General features: G+C 41.6%; 1 protein-coding gene across 2 annotated transcripts in view; it reads right to left on the bottom strand.

Moving 5' to 3' along the window:
- tmem131l (transmembrane 131 like) overlaps positions 1–19120 on the bottom strand; it is a 43985-nt gene that overhangs the window by 4801 nt on the left and 20064 nt on the right. Inside the window, exons 5-29 of one of the 2 annotated variants that reach the window (XM_078263763.1) lie at positions 16051–16174; positions 15785–15901; positions 14100–14204; positions 12587–12664; positions 10985–11138; positions 10210–10268; positions 10020–10125; positions 9814–9916; positions 9130–9271; positions 8768–8938; positions 8607–8676; positions 8380–8503; positions 8206–8275; positions 8000–8109; positions 7787–7856; positions 7439–7572; positions 5021–5163; positions 4703–4889; positions 4187–4372; positions 3417–3566; positions 2758–3304; positions 2518–2630; positions 2166–2335; positions 1855–2061; positions 1591–1669 (exon numbers count right to left, since the gene is read on the bottom strand). In XM_078263763.1, coding sequence (XP_078119889.1) covers positions 1591–1669; positions 1855–2061; positions 2166–2335; positions 2518–2630; positions 2758–3304; positions 3417–3566; positions 4187–4372; positions 4703–4889; positions 5021–5163; positions 7439–7572; positions 7787–7856; positions 8000–8109; positions 8206–8275; positions 8380–8503; positions 8607–8676; positions 8768–8938; positions 9130–9271; positions 9814–9916; positions 10020–10125; positions 10210–10268; positions 10985–11138; positions 12587–12664; positions 14100–14204; positions 15785–15901; positions 16051–16174 — 3519 coding nt within the window. The remainder of the gene's footprint in view (positions 1–1590; positions 1670–1854; positions 2062–2165; positions 2336–2517; positions 2631–2757; positions 3305–3416; positions 3567–4186; positions 4373–4702; positions 4890–5020; positions 5164–7438; positions 7573–7786; positions 7857–7999; positions 8110–8205; positions 8276–8379; positions 8504–8606; positions 8677–8767; positions 8939–9129; positions 9272–9813; positions 9917–10019; positions 10126–10209; positions 10269–10984; positions 11139–12586; positions 12665–14099; positions 14205–15784; positions 15902–16050; positions 16175–19120) is intronic. The other variant, XM_078263771.1, reaches the window with a different exon arrangement.

The raw sequence follows: 19120 nt of genomic DNA, 5'->3' as shown, positions 1-19120 counted from the left end.
AATTATAATTTAACGGTTGTCGTCAGTGGCCTGGCCATGGCGCATAGTGGATAAATACAATCATCAGATTTTACTTTTTGATTCACACGTAAAAACTAACACTATTTTTTAGAAAAAGAAACCCTAATAGAATAGATCAAATAAACATTACTGTGCAACATGACTGTATACAGGTCTTAAAGTGAAAAAGAATCCTGAGCCTTTTTATTTATTTATTTATTTTTTTTTGGGGGGGGGGAGGTTTAAAGTCCTTCCATTACAGAATAATAAAAGTCAAGTAAAAAGTTTTGGATCAATATTCAATTAAGAGTCAATGTAGATTTACATATTGCAATAACATCATAATCCTACAATGAATCAATGTGAAAACAAAACTTTCTAGATGTTGTGTCGTTACTTTGGCCATCATCAAAAAAGCGAATTAGTACATTCATGATTTTGTCCATGTTTTTTCCCATGTCCATTAGTTGTTTCATGTACATTTATTAAAAACTTTGCATTGTTTAGCTTTTCATATAGCTAGACGTGTAAACTCTGGGACAAGGCCGTTATGTTTGATTCCAAACAGACAGCTTTGTCAAGGCAGTTTGGGCTTCAGATAGCTTTTACACAGTGGCCATCATTCATGACAAATCGTGTTCCGCTATGAACGTGCACACACGTATTGTTTGTATCACAAACACGGTCGGTCAGTGAAGGCGCAGTCGCAGTGGTAGCCGTCGTTGCCGGTAACGTACTCGTATTACAGGACCGAAACTTTGTGACTAGCATCTAATGACTAGCAAGCACTTTCTTGCCGCTGCTGCTGTACAGTATCTTCCTTGAACATGCGCTGCAGAAGCAAGCACCCGGCCCCCTTAATTTGAGGCACCAAGTGCTAAACAACTGCCTGTCTCCACCCTTTTCCTCTTGTCCTCTATTCATGCCCAGCGCCATTTGTTTTAACTCCTTTCTCAACTAAAGCTGTATGTACATGCTCCATGTTTGATAAACTTTGCCTCCATTTTTTTTAGCCACGTTACCACGGAGACCACACCACACTCAGCAAAGACCCGCCCTAGTTTGCATCTGATTGGCTAACTTTTGTCATTGGTAGGTGGAAGTTCGATGATTGGTTAAATGCAGCGCATCAAAAACAAATCCCATGTGGACTTTTTAATTTATTTATTTTTCTAAAATAGTCATACGCCAGAAATCTGGCACCAGGCCCGAGTACTTTAGGCCCTGCGTTAGTTAGAGCTGCGTTCCTCTAATATGACTGGTAGGTGAAATCAATTGACTCGAAAATATTAGACCGCATGCAAGTTGTTTTTGGGTTTTCTTCCTCATGGCCGCACGCCGGAGATCCGGCACGGTGCCGGAATACTTTAAGCCCTGTGTATATTTAGCATATTTGAAAAGCTTTTGGTTCATTATGTACGTTTTAACTAATTTCTTTAAATAAAAAGCCACATATGGAATGCATTTCACATTGACTTTTTTAAACCAAATCTTGTCCACATTACCACATAAATAAGTCAGTTGAAGTTCTTGTGTCCAGTTGAGTGTGTGTGTGTGTGTGTGTGTGTGTGTGTGTGTGCGCTGAGGTACCTGAGAGCCTTGTAGTTTGTATTCATGGTCTGGTAGCAGTCTCTCTCTACTGGGTAGACGCTGTACTGCATGGAGTCCCCTGTAAAAACCAAAAAGACAAAAATTAGTTTGCACAAATGTCAAAGGAATGTAATTGACCCTTCTCGTCTGTGATACAATCCATGTTTTTCTATAATGATTATGCACTTTGTTAGTTATTGAACATAATAGTACATTAATAGTTCTGGTTTCTCCTAGATAAGGTAGTGCACAAGTGTTCCTTACTTTTTCTAGCTGAGGTAGTGTAGGCGTGTGTTCGGGCGTTGGGGTCTTTGTCTCCCTCCATGCTGCTGGCGCTGCTCCAGCTGCCCCAGCTCCCTCTGCTGGCCCTCACACTGCCTGACGAGCTGCCAGAGTCCGAGCCCGACTCACACACTCCACCACCACGCCGCTCCGTAGCACACTTCCGTCGAGTACGAGCAGGACACACACCTGCCGGACATCAATAAGGCCAGTGAGTTTACAAATCAAGTGTTTGGTTATTGTCGAGTTAGTAAAGCTGCAAAGAACTGGGACAGGTTAACGAGGACGCCCACCGTTCTGTTTGACGGGGCTCTCAACACTCAGTCCAGGCTTTGGTGCTTCTAACTTGGAGCCGTTGCAGCAGCGGTTCCTGTTGCGGGGTCCAGTGACGTGACGGTCCGCTGCTTTCCAATCGGGTTCTTTCTCCCTCTCTGGTATCACTACCACATTGTGCTCAGGAGCACTAGGGCCAAACAGAAACAATGATTACACATTTCATCTTACTGTCATTTTATGTCAATTTTTTTTTTTCACTGCTAGTTGATGCTCTGTCCCTTTTTAAATATGACACAACAAGGACCAGTATCATGTGGCATTTTACTGGAATATCAGAAAAAATGTAAATGTATTCATGGTGAGGTCTACCTGGAGACATTTTCTGTCTTCCTGCGACTCCTCTTTCCCTTATTATTTCCGGATGCAGGTCCAGTCTCCGAGCTCGGTGCTTTCTTTTTTTGGCCTTTGCCATCTTCTCTTAGCTGGAGACAAAAACAAATAAAGTACTGATGTTTGTTTGTAAATGAGAAGCCATTGGTATTATAAGCTTTGCAAAAGACACCAAATTGAACAGAGTACAGGCGTAGTAAATTCCAGCACCTTCCTTACCTCCATTTCAGAGCTGTCCCTTTTCTCAGAGTTGATCTTCTCTGCATAGTGCTCAGTGCAGCTCTTCTCTACAGGACTGCACACCAACAGGCCGGGTCTAGGTCCTGGACCCACTGTGACGTTATCTGGGAAACCAGCAGGCATTTCCATGGGAAACATAACTGCTGCTGGCACTCTATCTTCTATAGTGATGTGGGGGTCTTCTGCGGTTGTCTTTTTATCCATCTCACTGATGAAAGCTGGTTCGTTGTTGTTGCAGATATCGGGGTCTGGGGTCAGGGGAGGGTCCGGTGTCAGGTCTTCATGCTCTTCGTCCATTGTCACAGCATCAGACGCCGCTGTGGACGAGCTTGACTTGTATTTGGTGTAATAGAGTGAAACCTTGTGTTTCTTTTGTGGTTGGGACGTGGTGGTTAAGGAGCCCCTCTTTGAGGATGATTGAGGACGTGGGGCGGGGCTGTTAGCCAAGGCTGGAGAGCCACGCCCCTTACCTTTGTCTGAGGTGTGACAGGTGTCCACATAGCTCTTACAACTGCCCTTTGTTTTACTGCACAAACAAGACACAAAAAGTATTTAAATCCACTTGCAGTAGTTGTGTTATGCAATAGTTAACAGTCTCTACACAGTGCATACAAATTACTGAAAAACATTGGACATACTTTACTCCATTGGGTGCTATATTATTGACGAGACCGCTATCCCGGGAGAGGACAGAGTTGTGGTTGCTCCTGATGCTGGGTGTGGAGAACTCAGTCAGGATATACTGGGCCTGATGGATGGCCATCAGACACACACCAAACAGGGAGAAGCTGAAACACAAACAGATACAACAGACAATGTGTTACACCTCCAATACACACACAAAACAATAATGACTTACTACTGTGAATAGTTCAACTAATATTAGAATATTCTTTCTTTAATATAAATGTCCAACTCTGATCAGTAAAGGAGCATTAGCGGCAACTTTTCTTCTTCTGACCCCTCCGTTAAAGTGCCCATATTATGAAAAGATATCTGGGATTTGGGGTGTTATTTTGTGTCTCTGGTGCTTCCACACGCATACAAACTTGGAAAAAAAAACATCCATGCTGTTTTGAGTGAGATATGGTTTCTGAATGTGTCCTGCCTTCAGTCTCCGGGTGAGCTGTTCAAAATCTGCAGGGCTTTCTACGTCAGTAGACGAAACGAGGGGGCTAACTGCTAGCATGCTAGCGGTTAGCTGATTGGTTGTTTGTGTGGCTTTGTCTTTTTTTCTCATGTTAGCTAGTTATCATGTTCATAACAAAGAGTAGTTTGACAAATAGAGAGAGGAGTAACCTGTGGGATCTCCATACTTGCATATCTTTTTTTGTGTGGAAAAAAATGAACTCGACATAATGTCATTCAACAGATTATTTCTACAACAAACACTAAAAAAGGTACTAACCATGTGAAGACCAGGGTGACCATCCAGAAAGATTCTTCCCAGCTGGGGCCAGGGACCACCTGAGCGCACAGAGGCAACATGTGGTGGGGCAGCGTCACATTGAGGGTGAAAGGGAAAGAGGTGCCGCGTGATGTCACCAGAGTGAGGTCCCGGATCACCCAGGATGAGGTGAAGTCTGGGGTGAAGCTGGGGACACAGACAGGTAGAGACAGTGAGAGACAAAGAAATGGACATAGAAAGAGACAGAACAAGAAGATAATAAGGAAGAGAAATGTATATTATGACATATCGCGTGTAAAAGAGGAAGATAAAAAAAGCAGAACATGACTGAACAGATGTGGGCACAGCCAAAAGTTGAATAATAGATTACCAACATACAGGCGCAGATAAAATCCCTTATCCATTTTAAATCTAACTAATATGCAGAAATGTAAAAGTTAATGACAACATGATTTATATATTAAGTGACAACAGTAAAAAAGAAATCCTAGGTAAACCAATAAAGCAGGCACTTACGCGATGGTGATCTCAGAGGAGGTGTTGTGGTCCAGGCTGAAGGGGCGACACTGCAAGACCTCAAAGCCAAATCCCTGACACTTATATCCATTAATATTCATTGACATGACTGTCAGAGGAAGCTCTCCTGCATTCTCCACCTTGAAACTCTTTCTGATGGCGAAAAGTGGCTTGTTGGTGCGCAGGCCTAGGAGTGACAAGCAGTAACGTTTAAGTTTTGTGTGTTTGATTGCCTTATCTTTCTGTTTAAAGTGAATATGTACCAATACACTTTATTACCTAACATGTAATGATATTGAGTTTAACCATTAATCTCACCGTCACGACACTCCATTAGAGTTGATTGAGGAACATTGAAGCGCAGAGAGGCTCCCGGGCCGGGCAGTTTGCCTCCGACTCTCAGCAGCTCTTTGGCCCCGTGGCCCTGCACCGTCATCATGTCAAACACTGTCAGGTTGTTCCTGAAACACGGTTAAAAAAGAGACAAACAAAGACAATGTTTCACAAAACTAACATTGCACTCAACATGCTTGATTAAAACATGCTTCAGTAACAAAATGTGTTCCTGATATCACAATAAAGGGCCAACTACAGTCAGGTCCATAAATATTGGGACATCGACACAATTCTAATCTTTTTGGCTCTATACACCACCACAATGGAGTTGAAATGAAATGAAGATGTGCTTTAACTGCAGACTTTCAGCTTTAATTTGAGGGTATTTACATCCAAATCAGGTGAACGGTGTAGGAATTACAACAGTTTGTATATGTGCCTCCCACTTTTTAAGGAACCAAAAGTAATGGGACAGATTAACAATCATAAATCAAACTTTCACTTTTTAATACTTGGTTGCAAAGCCTTTGCATTCAATTACAGCCTGAAGTCTGGAACGCATAGACCTCACCAGACGCTGGGTTTCATCCCTGGTGATGCTCTGCCAGGCCTCTACTGCAACTGTCTTCAGTTCCTGCTTGTTCTTGGGGCATTTTCCCTTCAGTTTTGTCTTCAGCAAGTGAAATGCATGCTCAATCGGATTCAGGTCAGGTGATTGACTTGGCCATTGCATAACATTCCACTTCTTTCCCTTAAAAAACTCTTTGGTTGCTTTCGCAGTATGCTTCGGGTCATTGTCCATCTGCACTGTGAAGCACCGTCCAATGAGTTCTGAAGCATTTGGCTGAATATGAGCAGATAATATTGCCCGAAACACTTCAGAATTCATCCTGCTGCTTTTGTCAGCAGTCACATCATCAATAAATACAAGAGAAGTAGTGTCATGCCCACGCCATGACACTACCACCACCATACTTCACTGATGAGGTGGTATGCTTTGGATCATGAGCAGTTCCTTTCCTTCTCCATACTCTTCTCTTCCCATCACTCTGGTACAAGTTGATCTTTGTCTCATCTGTCCATAGGATGTTGTTCCAGAAATGTGAAGGCTTTTTTAGATGTTGTTTGGCAAACTCTAATCTGGCCTTCCTGTTTTTGAGGCTCACCAATGGTTTACATCTTGTAGTGAACCCTCTGTATTCACTCTGGTGAAGTCTTCTCTTGATTGTTGACTTTGACACACATACACCTACCTCCTGGAGAGTGTTCTTGATCTGGCCAACTGTTGTGAAGGGTGTTTTCTTCACCAGGGAAAGTATTCTTCGGTCATCCACCACAGTTGTTTTCCGTGGTCTTCCGGGTCTTTTGGTGTTGCTGAATGCACCGGTGCGTTCTTTCTTTTTAAGAATGTTCCAAACAGTTGATTTGGCCACACCTAATGTTTTTGCTATCTCTCTGATGGGTTTGTTTAGATTTTTCAGCCTAATGATGGCTTGCTTCACTGATAGTGACAGCTCTTTGGATCTCATATTGAGAGTTGACAGCAACAGATTCCAAATGCAAATAGCACACCTGAAATGAACTCTGGACCTTTTATCTGCTCCTTGTAAATGGGATAATGAGGGAATAACACACACCTGGCCATGGAACAGCTGAGCAGCCAATTGTCCCATTACTTTTGGTCCCTTAAAAAGTGGGAGGCACATATACAAACTGTTGTAATTCCTACACCGTTCACCTGATTTGGATGTAAATACCCTCAAATTAAAGCTGAAAGTCTGCAGTTAAAGCACATCTTGTTCGTTTCATTTCAACTCCATTGTGGTGGTGTATAGAGCCAAAAAGATTAGAATTGTGTTGATGTCCCAATATTTATGGACCTGACTGTAAGTCCAACTACTATTTAATTTTTTGTTGTTGGATTTATTCAGATTTTCACCCTGTAATAAAATAAAAATGAATACATAAAGTAATTCCTGTGATACACGCTGCACTTTAGCAGGAACGCAGATGCCTAAAATTGGTAGGCAATAGGCCCTTTTCAAGGACAGCATTTTAACATTATCACAGTGGGAAAAACACAGGTGTAAATAATAAAAAATGAATGATGTCATGAATGTCATTTCTTCCTGAATTCCATTTAGCTGCTTTGAGTTTAAGGTCCTGGTGTTGTGCATGCTGTCTCACTGTTATGGCTTACTGGAACGCTTGAACAGAACAGAGCCATCGTTACCGTTATTAGAAACACCTGTGCTTTTCCTACTATGACACCTACTAAGTCAAAACATCGGCCGTGAAAAAGGTCTCCGAAATTCTCCACTATTGCGAAACATCTCTTCCAATGTTCTTCCAAAAATCCTCCGCCATTATGAAACTCATCTTAAGAATAGGAATCAGTACCTGATGATGAGAATGGTAGTGGTGGGTTTGTGTTCAGAGGGAGTAAAGACCACAGCAACTTCTCTGGCCTCCCAGGGCTTCAGCAGCAGACGCAGGACACCCTCCCCCGTTATGTCCTCCACGTTCTCACCCGCCTGCACGCAAACAGAGGACGGAGGGGGAAAAAGGTTTGGAGGGAAAGCAACATTGGTAAGACTGAAGCACAACAATGACAGCGTTGTCAATGCGTTCAATGAAACACTAACGTTTGGGAGCCAAAGATTGATGAGTAAATAAAAATAAAATAAAAAAATAAAAAGATTAAACCGTGCAACAACTTTATTTCCCAGATGTGTTCTCAGGATTTACCTTGGGGGGGGAAGCCAACAGATAAAACTCTGTAGTGCTGATGTTGACAGAAAGGGGGCTGATATTAAACCTGCCAATCAAAACAGAGAAAAAAAAAACGTTTTGACAAATCAACTTGAGGGATGTGCTGGAGCAACATGCTATACAACTCCAAACAGAATGGGAATAATAATAACTCTTTGCAATATCAAACATATACTTTTGACAGCGTACCATTTGTTTAGGAGGTCCAAAGCCTCTAGGGGGGCTGGGTACTGGGAGAGGATTCGTATCTCTACAGAAACTACTGAAGAGGAAGGATTCTTCAGCATGAACGTCTTCACCTGGAACAAATAACAAGTGTTTTCTTTTTGCTGCAGACAAATGTCACTTACTGTGAGTACACCATTTTTAGTGACAAGTCATTAGGTGTTGCCCACCTTGCTCTCATTGATGGGTGTAGCACCAAAGTCCAGAGGAGAGGACGTCTCTACAGGGAGTCTGGGCCACCTGAGAAGACAAAAGGATTTACATGATTAATGATGTTAATGGTGTGTAATGATGCTTTACAAGACACACAATAGCATGAAAAAGAAAGCTGTGTGTTGACTGACCTGCAAGACAGTTTGTCTTTGTGGCTCTGCCATCGAGAACAGAGCTCAGCAGCTAGTTTGCTGTCTATGGCCCAAGACGAGGGGGAAAACTCGGGGAGGAGGGAACGCTGCCACTCAGAACGGCCTGATGGGATATTAGAAAGAATTATAAATTAATAAATGAACACTAAAAAACTCAGATTATGACTTTTTTTTCTTTCACAGAGGTTTGAAGTGTCATGTCCCACCTGTTTCAGACAATCTGAGAGGGCAAGGTCGTCCACACTCTTGTTCCGCCTCAAACACAACTTCCCCCTGCTGACAGACACATCATCTATTACCACATCTGATCCTGTATAGGGGTACACAACCCAACACACTACTGTAGCCACAATGACTGGTATTTTACCTTAAAAGGAGAGGAGTGAAAGTAAAGGGGAATGTGTAGGGCTGTGCCCAGGCTGGTATGCAGACACAGGGTGAACCCCTGGTTGGCAGGCAAGGCCCTGCTGAGCAGCTTGAGGGACAGGACATGCCAGCAGCCCTGGGGAACTGTCAATGGAGCACTGAAGTTCATCACCTGACAGACAAGGGGCAGCAGAGACATTAGTGTCAAATCCTCTCCTGAACTTGGGATCCTTATGATAAGAGGGTGAAGTGCAGTGTGTCAGAATGCACTTGGCATTAGGTAAGAGGAAGTCTAATGATCACCATTATATCATCATTTAATCAGATCTGCTTCCTTTCATTACACAAGGCAGTGCTGCATACCTTCATTACTCCCTGCAGCTTCTGTGAGAGGCTGGCATTCTTCAGAGTGATGGGCAGGAGGGAGTTTGTCAGCCACAGATCCAACTGGTCTGCATCTCTTTGTTTCACCTGGAACAGGCTGAACAAATCCCCCATGGTCCTTCTGCAGAAAGAAGCAACGGAATGACAAAATACTAAGTTATTGTATGGGGGCAGCAGTAGTTCAGTCTGTGGGAACCAGAGGGTCGCAGGTTCAAGTCCCTGTGCAGAACAAGTATGGAGTGTGGATTGGGTAGCCGGAGATGTGCCAGTTCGCACTGTTGAGGTGCACTTGAGCAAGGCAGCAAACTCCCAACTGCTCGGGTCACCTGTCAACAGGCAGCCCCCATTGCTCTGCCTATGTGTATGTGTTTCGGGCCTGTGTGTGTAATGTGTAAAACAACAGAGTGAAAAAATTGAATTTCCCCCTCGAGGGACTAATAAAGGTATGCTTTTTTTCCCTAATTATTCAGTATCACTTGTTAATGACACTTCATGAGCCTTTTATCAATGTCTGTAATGGACAACAGAGACAATAAAAATGTGTACTTCCAGGTGCTTGTCGCTAACTACAGCCAGTGTTTTCAAACAAAGGGAAGCTTTGCTTAATTCTAATGGTTTCTTCGGGCAACTTGAGTGTAAAATGGCAAAGGTCACAACATTTACCTGTGTGTGATATGCAGTCCAGGGAAGCTGTAGGCTGTCCGGTTTCCCAGAATTTTCAAACTGATATGATTCATGCATTTCCCTCCGTTGCCTGGCAATGAACCTGATATAAAAAATATTGCAGGAAGTTTGGGTCAAATGCAATTGCCCTTACAAGACATTAGGTGAATTGAGAAGAAGTGACTTGAATTGAAATATGTATTCACCTCTGCAGGCAAGTGTAGCCACTTCAGTGAAGTTTTTTGCCTCTGGTCTCAGAAGAACCGGATTAAATTCCAGACTGGCCTCCACTTTTGATAGCACCTGCATGTCCTGGAGAGATAAATGTCTTGTCATAGCCTATACATTTCGACCTGTAATATCTATAATATAGCAAAAGAAAGAAAAACACCTCACCTTTACATAGAGCTTCTTGTCTCCAGAATTCAACATATAAACTCCTATTTTTTGTTCCCCTGTTTAAAATGTTCAGACAAATAAAAGCAGTGTACATATATATGTACAGTACAGGAGAAAATATATGTGATCCTGATGCATGTACAAATCGACCATTTTCTGCTATTTAAAGGTCTCCCTACTTGCAGAGACAGATGATCTCTTGAGCAACGTCATGATACAAAGTGAAAATGAAAGATGACAAAGTTTGTTTGCTAATGTGGTTTATCAACATATGCAAAGCCTATGTGAGCAATCATGATAAAACTATTTGCAGTAAGTGTACACCAATGCATCCGATTTCATTTGATCTTTAGCTTTGGAGTTACTCTGGACAGTAAGCCCAGGAAAGCAGAACTGATGTCTTTTTATATTTATCCTCATCTGACAGCAGCATATTCATCTAATCTTTTCCCCAGAGTCAAAGTAAACAAGATTCAGGAGAAAGGAGAAAGCAGGCACATACAATTTCAGAGAGCCTCTTTAAGTCTACCTCTAGCATCAAAATATGAACACTATTTTAACTTTTGCTTCAATAGCGGTCCACCACAGAAATTTGTCCAAAAGACAAGACATTTTCTGAGGTCATTTGAGTGGAGTTTGAAGAAGAAGCAGTACACTAGTGTCAGTCACTATCGAGCTGTGCGGTATATTTAAGTGACACTGTGCAGTGCTGTCACATTACCACAGCTCATTTGCCTGCAGACATTGGGTCAGACAGGTCAAACAAACCCACCTACGGCAGCCTGTCCAGCAGCGGGGGCCATCAGCAACACCAAAATGTGCTCAATGACGTAAGGCTTGAGCTTGTCCAGGTCAGTGGGCCGGTCATCACGTGCTGACAGATTAATCTGCAGACTGAGGCGCTCTTCACTCTCGAGGCAAGACCCCTGGGACGGGACAGGAAAGACATACCAGTCACGCATCAAACAGAAGGACAAGCATGATGACAATGAGGAGTAATTTGAGAACTTTAGTAAAGAGGAACAGAAACTAACAAAGATAAAAGACAAACAAAAAAGGCCAATTTGGATGTTAAAGAGACAGAATGTATGATAAAAGTGAATTATTTTCTTCGCTCTGATAGACAGAGTAACCACTTATTTGCTATACAGTGACAGGCAGAAACAAGCAGGTAGTAACTTACTACTACTCCTAACCCTCCTACTACTCCTAACCCTCCCCACCCCATCCTGTGACTAACACCCTCTTGTAGCTGATAAGTCAGTACTGGTGCAAATCTCACTGCAAACCAGGACTGGTCTCAGGGGGCGAATCAGGACTTGGCGACCTGTAGACAGAAGCCCTGCCTTGGTGCCATGGGGGCTCAATGATGCAATAGCAAACCTAATCCCTTGAAACCAAGCCTAGTGCTAACTTCCCGTAAGGCTCATTTAATCTGTGAGCAGTATTGACACTGACCAAAACCCAGTTCCTGATTATGCTAGCAAAGTCTTAAAAAAGGAACGGAGGAGCAGGTGTTGTTCTTGGATATGAGCCGCTGGAAAACTCACGCAACAGAACGCCAGGGTGATTTCAGTTTGCATAATTATGACATCATAGTAAGGTTGTCTGCAACTGCCTCTTGCATCATGCGTATTGTGCCACATGAGCACTGGGAGTCCTGCGTCAATTACAGTCTCTTGAGAAGGCAATTAAAAGTCTGGCAAGAGACATCGCCCTCCTCAGGGGTTCTGGAGGAAACAGAAGGCGCTCTGATGACAAGCCCGGCTGTCTGTTTAAGTCTTAGACTAGCTGGCCTTCTGCTCAGAGGAGTGGGCGTGACGAGAGGAGAGAGAAGGACTCACTATTCACTGTGAAGGAGGAACAAGCTAAAAATGATGAAAGATCATACATCACAAAAAGTACTTGTTAATTGCTCTCCTTTCTACTTCTGTGTTTTTCCTTAACGTCTAACCTATGCCCTACCTTCTCATGCTCTGACTGCTTGCAAATTCAAGAATGTTTTTATTGACAAGTGTAATTCAGAGAAATTAATAAAATTTGTGTTGTTTCAAGACTGCAGAGTATCTGGGTCCCTCTGTCTCCATAACAGCACAACTAGTTTGAAAAGCAATTGTGATCCTGTATGCATTTTACACACAGGTGTGATGTGGAAACCTAAAACCACCGGTTTACATACACTGAGATTTGACTCTACAGTGAAGGAGGAGACATATTGTGTCCAGCAGCTTAACCTTTGAAATGATAAATATTTGACTATTTGTAGGAGTAAATGTAATTTTAAGAATTTAAGGTAATTGGACCTTTTTTGGTAGAAAAACTACACAAGATACAAATACTAATTCCAACATGTGCAGAGGGGATTTTCAAGTACCTGAGGATTGTTAAGTAAACTCTTCGGTAAGCTGCACTCCAGGAGTAGACCCAGTATAGTGATGTTGGAGGCATCTTCCTGCAGGAGAAACAGCATGACAGAACATGCAATTATGGCGTTAAAAGATCAATGTAAGCATTAAATGATATGTAGAAACATCAACAAGTTGAGTGGTCATCTTTACACACACACACACACACACACACACACACACACACACATCAGTGGCTACTACAAGGCCCCACATGACTAAACTCTAGTGGAGCTAGCCATGTACTGCACATTATTAAGATTCAAGGAACACATTGTCAACTCCTGCAATCTTTAAACATGGTTTTAAACATTGCCCAGGGAATCACTAATACAAATGTTGATCATCGTGGACTTTGCAAGGGGGTATATTGGATCCACATGTATTGCATCTACATTTAAACCTGTGTAAAAGGCTGTCAGATATGACACTAAACGCTCGACACCATCGACATATATTAAAATGTCAGCAGAAGTGTCTAGTAGAAGAAGGCGCGATTGATAACTGTGCTTTTAAAGTTGTTGCACCCTCATCTTGGTGTGAGCTACAGAGTCACTTTAAACTTGATTATTTTATTAATATGGAATATTTAAAAAAACAGAATTAAGGGATATTTGACCACTCAATGTCCATGTCCTATTACTGAACACTAATTTATCGTTTGGTGTAATCTTTGCTGCTGTCTTAGCAAGGACACTCTTGTAGAAAATATTCTGAATCTCAATGGGAATACTCCTGGCAAAATAAAAGGTAAAATAAAAAATAATAGGCACAAAGTGTGATCACACATAACACCTACTTTATAACTTCAAAAAAAAATCCAACTAACAGACAACGCTTTGTGGAACAAAGTATCAGCTTAAACAGTATGTGTGATTTGAAGCAGGAATGCAAAAAAGAAGAAAAAAAACTGACACAATACGAATATGAAACACCAACTTGATGATAAGTATACTGTATAGGTGGAGAGTGTTTTTGTTACCCATATGTTAAAACGTGGGGAGCTTGCTGAGAGGACAAACGTCTGCATTCAGCACAAGCAGCAGTCTGAGGGATTATGAGAGCTAAAGTCTCTGCACTTGGCAAGCTGACATTTTGCAACCGCCACCCCACTTCCTGTTGTGGAGGCGAGGACTTCTTTCAGATCGCTTCTCACACACTTTCAATGCAGCTCCGTGCACCAATTTGCCATTGGTTTTCATGGCTTTGATAGCGTTTACAAATGAATAATTGTACAAAGTATGTCATTTTAAATGGACAGTTTGTGGTTATACTCTGCAGGCACATGTTTACAGTTTTGGGCAGGAAAAAAAGTGACAGCAAGAGCTTGTCAGTGTGTATCACAAAGCCTCTATTTGTTAGTATGCAGGCGTCTGTTATCAGGGCTGGCAGGAAAGGGGAAATCAGCCGTTTCCAATGATGACACGTTAGTCACTACTATGTATGGCCTGCACAAACAAACAGAGACATTTAAATACATACCTGAGTTTGGGTCAGCTTAATGCTCTGGATGTGAGGGAATACTAGCAGACTATCCTTACTTTGGACAGACTTTAATGAATCCCGGTGAACCCCCACACCAAATACCTGGAAAAGGAACAGTTAACATTTATAAAAAGGATTCTCAACACCATATGCATTATATTAAGGCCAGGCAGCAAAAAGGCAAACAAAAGGAGTAGTGTTGGTTAGTGGGCCCAAACTGAACTTTTGGAGCAGTTTGTAACATGGTAGATGATGTTTGTGATTACGAATAAAGAAAAAGAATGCAAGTTCTCAATAATGTAGCACAACAAAGAGTGTATCATTTCCCAAAGAAATTCATTTGTATTCAAGTATTTTTCACTTGTTTCCTGAGGACCAACCATCAGGCGTAGTATTGAGCACAAAACACTTTTAGTTATATAAAAACATAAGTTTATGGCACCATTATTTCAATTGTTCAGAAAAGGGAATGAAAGGAAAGATAATGACTGTACAATTAGTCGAGAGATATAGGTTTGAGAAAAATGCAGATCTGCGTTGTTGATCTCACTGGCAACATAAAAAAAACAAGCGAATGACTGAAAACATTTACATGTATTTGAGGCACGTGAAGGGAGTGGCACTGTTGGAGGCAGTGCATGGGAGTCCAAGTGTCTGCGTGTCTGGGCGTGTTTGCTTGCCATTTATAAGCTACATGTGAGAAGCACTGTGGTGCAAAACTCACATCAACATAACACACACTCCTAATGTAATTCGAGCCAATCTATATAGGTAATTCGTATTTGCTTTGGTTCCATCGCAGTTGACTAACAACTGAATTCTGTCGCAGAGGTTCAGTTTTCTCAGGCCAAACATTAACTGCTCCTTATGAACATGCAAAAAGCATGTTACAGACGTAAGTTGAAAGTGGAAAGACATAACTATCACCAAGCAGTGACCAATGCCTGTGAAATTGAAGAGGTCTGATAAACCCTAAAGTGGTAGCACAACCAGTTGGGGTGGACTAACAAGGCAGACTCTGGGACTGGAATCCAAGTAAGAGGATACAGCAGTTTGAAGTATGTGAATGCACATTTCCAAACTATTATTATTATTCTCCAAAAGATGAAGTAAAGACAAAAACGTTAACTAATGTCATAATAGCAGCTGTAAGAACAAAAGCACCGGTTGTGTGAAACCTTTTCTGAATGTTTCTACTAGTTTCGCAGTGATCTACTTTTACTTTTCTTTCGTTTTAGGTCCTGATCACGCAATGCGGGGTCAACACCAGTTAATCTGAAACAAAAGTCCAACATGATTTTCTTTTAGCATAAACAACTGTGTTTTTGACTTCCTTTGTTTAGGAGTATGTGATTGCGGGATGAAAAGTGAAAACAAACATGGTGGTTGCCAGCTATGCTATGAGCAGCATTAAACTAGCAGTCTGGTCTGGTGCTGTTTTGGATCACAAATTCTTAACGAAAAAGAAATTTTGATATGATTGAAGTTTGATTTGTAAACTCTGTCAAAGCAGGGACACACATTGTGGTAACACATCCAACATGTGAGCAGCTTTCACTTCACTATCTGGAGATAAAAGCTGAGGGAAAAGGACCACTTGCATTATGATGTGGGACTTCACCATTGTGTTAACAGAACATGATCTGAGTCTTTACAGCAGGAGGTGTATTGATGAAACTGACCTGGTATGACAGCAGCCCATGGGCCGATGTGTTTATAAATAATGTGTTTTCTACATTGCCCTCCTCAGACGGGAGGAAAATAAGTTTAAAAGATGCCTTCCCTCTGGGAGGGATCACCTACGGACAGAGAGCAAAACATGAGAAGTTCAGACAAGTTTCAGACATTTCTACAAAAGAACAAGACACCAAATTAATACTTTAACAGTATTACTTGTGAATATATAGTGCAGCTAAAGGTTTACAAACACTGACACACATACACTTACTCTTCTGTGAAAGAAAGGTATGTAAAAATGCCTGCTGGATGTAAACATTGACAGCAGTGTCACAGGAACTTCCTGGCTGGGGTTGTGTATATATATGGTTTCAGCTCTTGGCAGCCCCAGCGGCCTGTAAAGACAGACAGAACAGCGTCATAATTAAGGGTCTCTCAACACAGCCTTAAATATTTCATCATCATCTAAAATGTATGTCTCGAGTCAAAACATTTAATATAAAGAAAGAAGTGCAAATTCAGCATCAATTTCAGTACTTTTGAACACAAAATTAAAGTCCTTTGTTGTGATTTAGGCAGACAATTTAAAGGGGTGATAGAATGCAAAACCGATTTTACCTCGTCATAGTTGAATAACGACAGTTCGGTGGGTAAATAGGACATACATAGAAGCTCAAAATCCCATTGACACCCCTATCCCTAAATCTCACATTTTGAAACTGCCGCTGAAAACGGGCGAATCTCAACAAAGCTGGAAGCTGACGCAAGCATCCCAACTCCTAGTCTTTGTCACGCCCCAACATTTGCATAGGCTACACCACTGACCTGAGGTCAGCTTAGTCTTCTGAATCTAGCTAGGTCATGCAGATCTCCAGAGGTCCGCTACTGAATTACTAAATTCACTTCTGAGACTTTTTTATGCGAGAAATCAACTACGTAGAGGTCAAATATGGGCCGTTTTACGAAAATTGATGGCTAATTGCAAATTTTGTCCGACTGTGTGTCGCAGTTCAGCAGGAGCTCAGCAGGCTACGTGACAGCGGCCGGTGCTGCCTCACCGCCCAGCATGTCCTACTTCATCGACCCCAGGCTTGCTGTGAGCTAGCTGGATCTCCGTCACGAAGGGAAGCCCGCGGCGCTCCATACCCGCGCAAAGTCACCAGTTCTGGGTTACTGGACTACAAAATGCAGAGGCCCTGATGGAGCTCCAGGGCCTGCAGCTAGCCGCGATTCATAGGATTGAAGGGACAGTAGCAGCTAACGAAATCCCTAATGTTCACAAAAATGCATTAAATTGAAATCGGACACCATTGTTAGCTTTATAAGACCTTGGGGTAGATGTTATATAAGTGGCGTGACAAAATTCAAACTGTAAATATACTCTAATTATGCCGAAAGTGAAGCTAACTAGCCGCGATCTGTAAACCTAGGATTGGAGGGACAGTCGCAGCTAACGAAACCCCTAATGTTCACAAAAATTCATAAAATCCAAATCGGACACCATTGTTAGCTTTATAAGACCTTGGGGTAGATGTTATGCAAGTAGCGTGACGAAATTCAAACTGTAAATATACGAAAGTTATGCCGAAAGTGTAGCAACGATCGTTTCCCCCAGATTAAATGGGACACATAGCCTAGCTTGCAGCTCCGGAGCTCCGCGGAGCCCCGAGCCCCGGCCATCCAGTAACCGAGAAACGGTGACTTTCACTGGGTATGGAGGTTGCCGCTTTCTCGTCAGACTGTGTGGAGCTCCTAAAGTCCGACACGTCTTATTAAATTTGCAATTAGCCATCAATTTTCATAAAACGGCCCATATTTGAGCTTTATATAGTTGATTTCTCACTTAATAAAGTCTCAGAAGTGAATTTAATAATGTGTTTCTATGGGGTTCGCTCAAACCAATCAGCACGCAGCTCATCTAAATATTCATGAGCATACCATATTTGGAAGAAAAGCTCTTGTTCCAAATAGGGCCATATTCACAGGGTTGTTAAGGGCCTAATAAAATAGCATTCGGGCAATTTTCAGCCCAACCAATGTTACATACCCTATTAGGAGACCTTAAGGAACAGTGTAAAATACCCTATATAATCATTCTATCACCCCTTTAAGGTGAGTAGTATATAATAAAAAAAAAAATAACTACACCCTTGAAATTCTACATTCTTGACATTTTTATTTGAGGTGTTCTGTCAAGCCTCAGTTGGCGCATCTTTCACTTTCTGTTTGCATGTGAGAGTTTGACTTTACTTTTATTTTAAGCAACTGAAGTACATGCTCAACATTATAGAGGAGATGGTTTAAGATCTTAGGTTGGAGTGGTCTAATCAAATATTATCTTCCTTTTCTTTCCAGCTATTAACCTGGTCAAGTGTGCAGTGTTTTAGATTATTTGTCACACTGCATTGTGAGTTTCTGCCTAATAAGCACAAACTAATTTTTGGACATGGGCAGGCATGATCTTTTCCTAACCACATCATAGTGCTGGGCAGTATACCGGTTTATACTGTATACCGGTATTAATTTCCCGTATGATGTGAATTTTTCATATACCGTAATACATTGCCGCAGAGAGCGCTACGGCCGAAGTAATCTGCGAGTGAATTGAGAACAAGAGCCCTGTTAACTGCGTACCCTTCTCACTCATGGTAGTAACTTCAAAACAATTAATAACCCACAACTAACTCTCTTTAACAGGATAAACACCATAGCACACAGCAATTAGAGACTTAAACTATTTCTAACACTGATAATTTTACATTTACAAATTTACACTGCCGGACGGCATGCTGGGTAACATTATAGCTGCTAGCTAGCCAGGTAGCATAACATAGCTGGGAGAGGCTCCGGTTGCTACTGCACATTCAAGAACAGAGAACTATCTTACAACTATTTTATTTTGAAAGGGAAACAATGTTAAAGTTGTTTGTATGTGTATTCATTCGATTTAAGTTTATTTTACTACTTTGCACAATAAAAATTGTTTAGATTCTGTTACTGTTTCATGCATTCTCCTTCATATAACATTATTGTATAATGTTGTGGAGCCAAGCAAACCCTTTAGGCAAGGCAGCTTTATTTGTATAGCACATTTCAGCAACAGGGCAATTCAAAGTGCTTTACATGAAAACAGATAAAAAAATTAAAAACAGATAAATATACGAGAAAAAAAGTTACAGTGCAGTATAACAAACATTGAAGAGCAGTTAAAACAGTTAAATATATAAAAGCAGATAAAATAGGAATTTCTCTTTATATGCTTATATAGATTGTTATACAGTGTCAACAATGCAGCTTCAGTATAAGAAATGAACAGTTATTTAAAGAAAGGCAACATCAAA

The sequence above is a fragment of the Sander vitreus genome, chromosome 2 (genome assembly GCF_031162955.1).
Source record: "Sander vitreus isolate 19-12246 chromosome 2, sanVit1, whole genome shotgun sequence".
Classification (NCBI taxonomy): domain Eukaryota; kingdom Metazoa; phylum Chordata; class Actinopteri; order Perciformes; family Percidae; genus Sander; species Sander vitreus.
The sequence above is the reverse complement of the archived record's forward strand: the minus strand, read 5'-3'. Positions and strand labels throughout refer to the sequence as shown.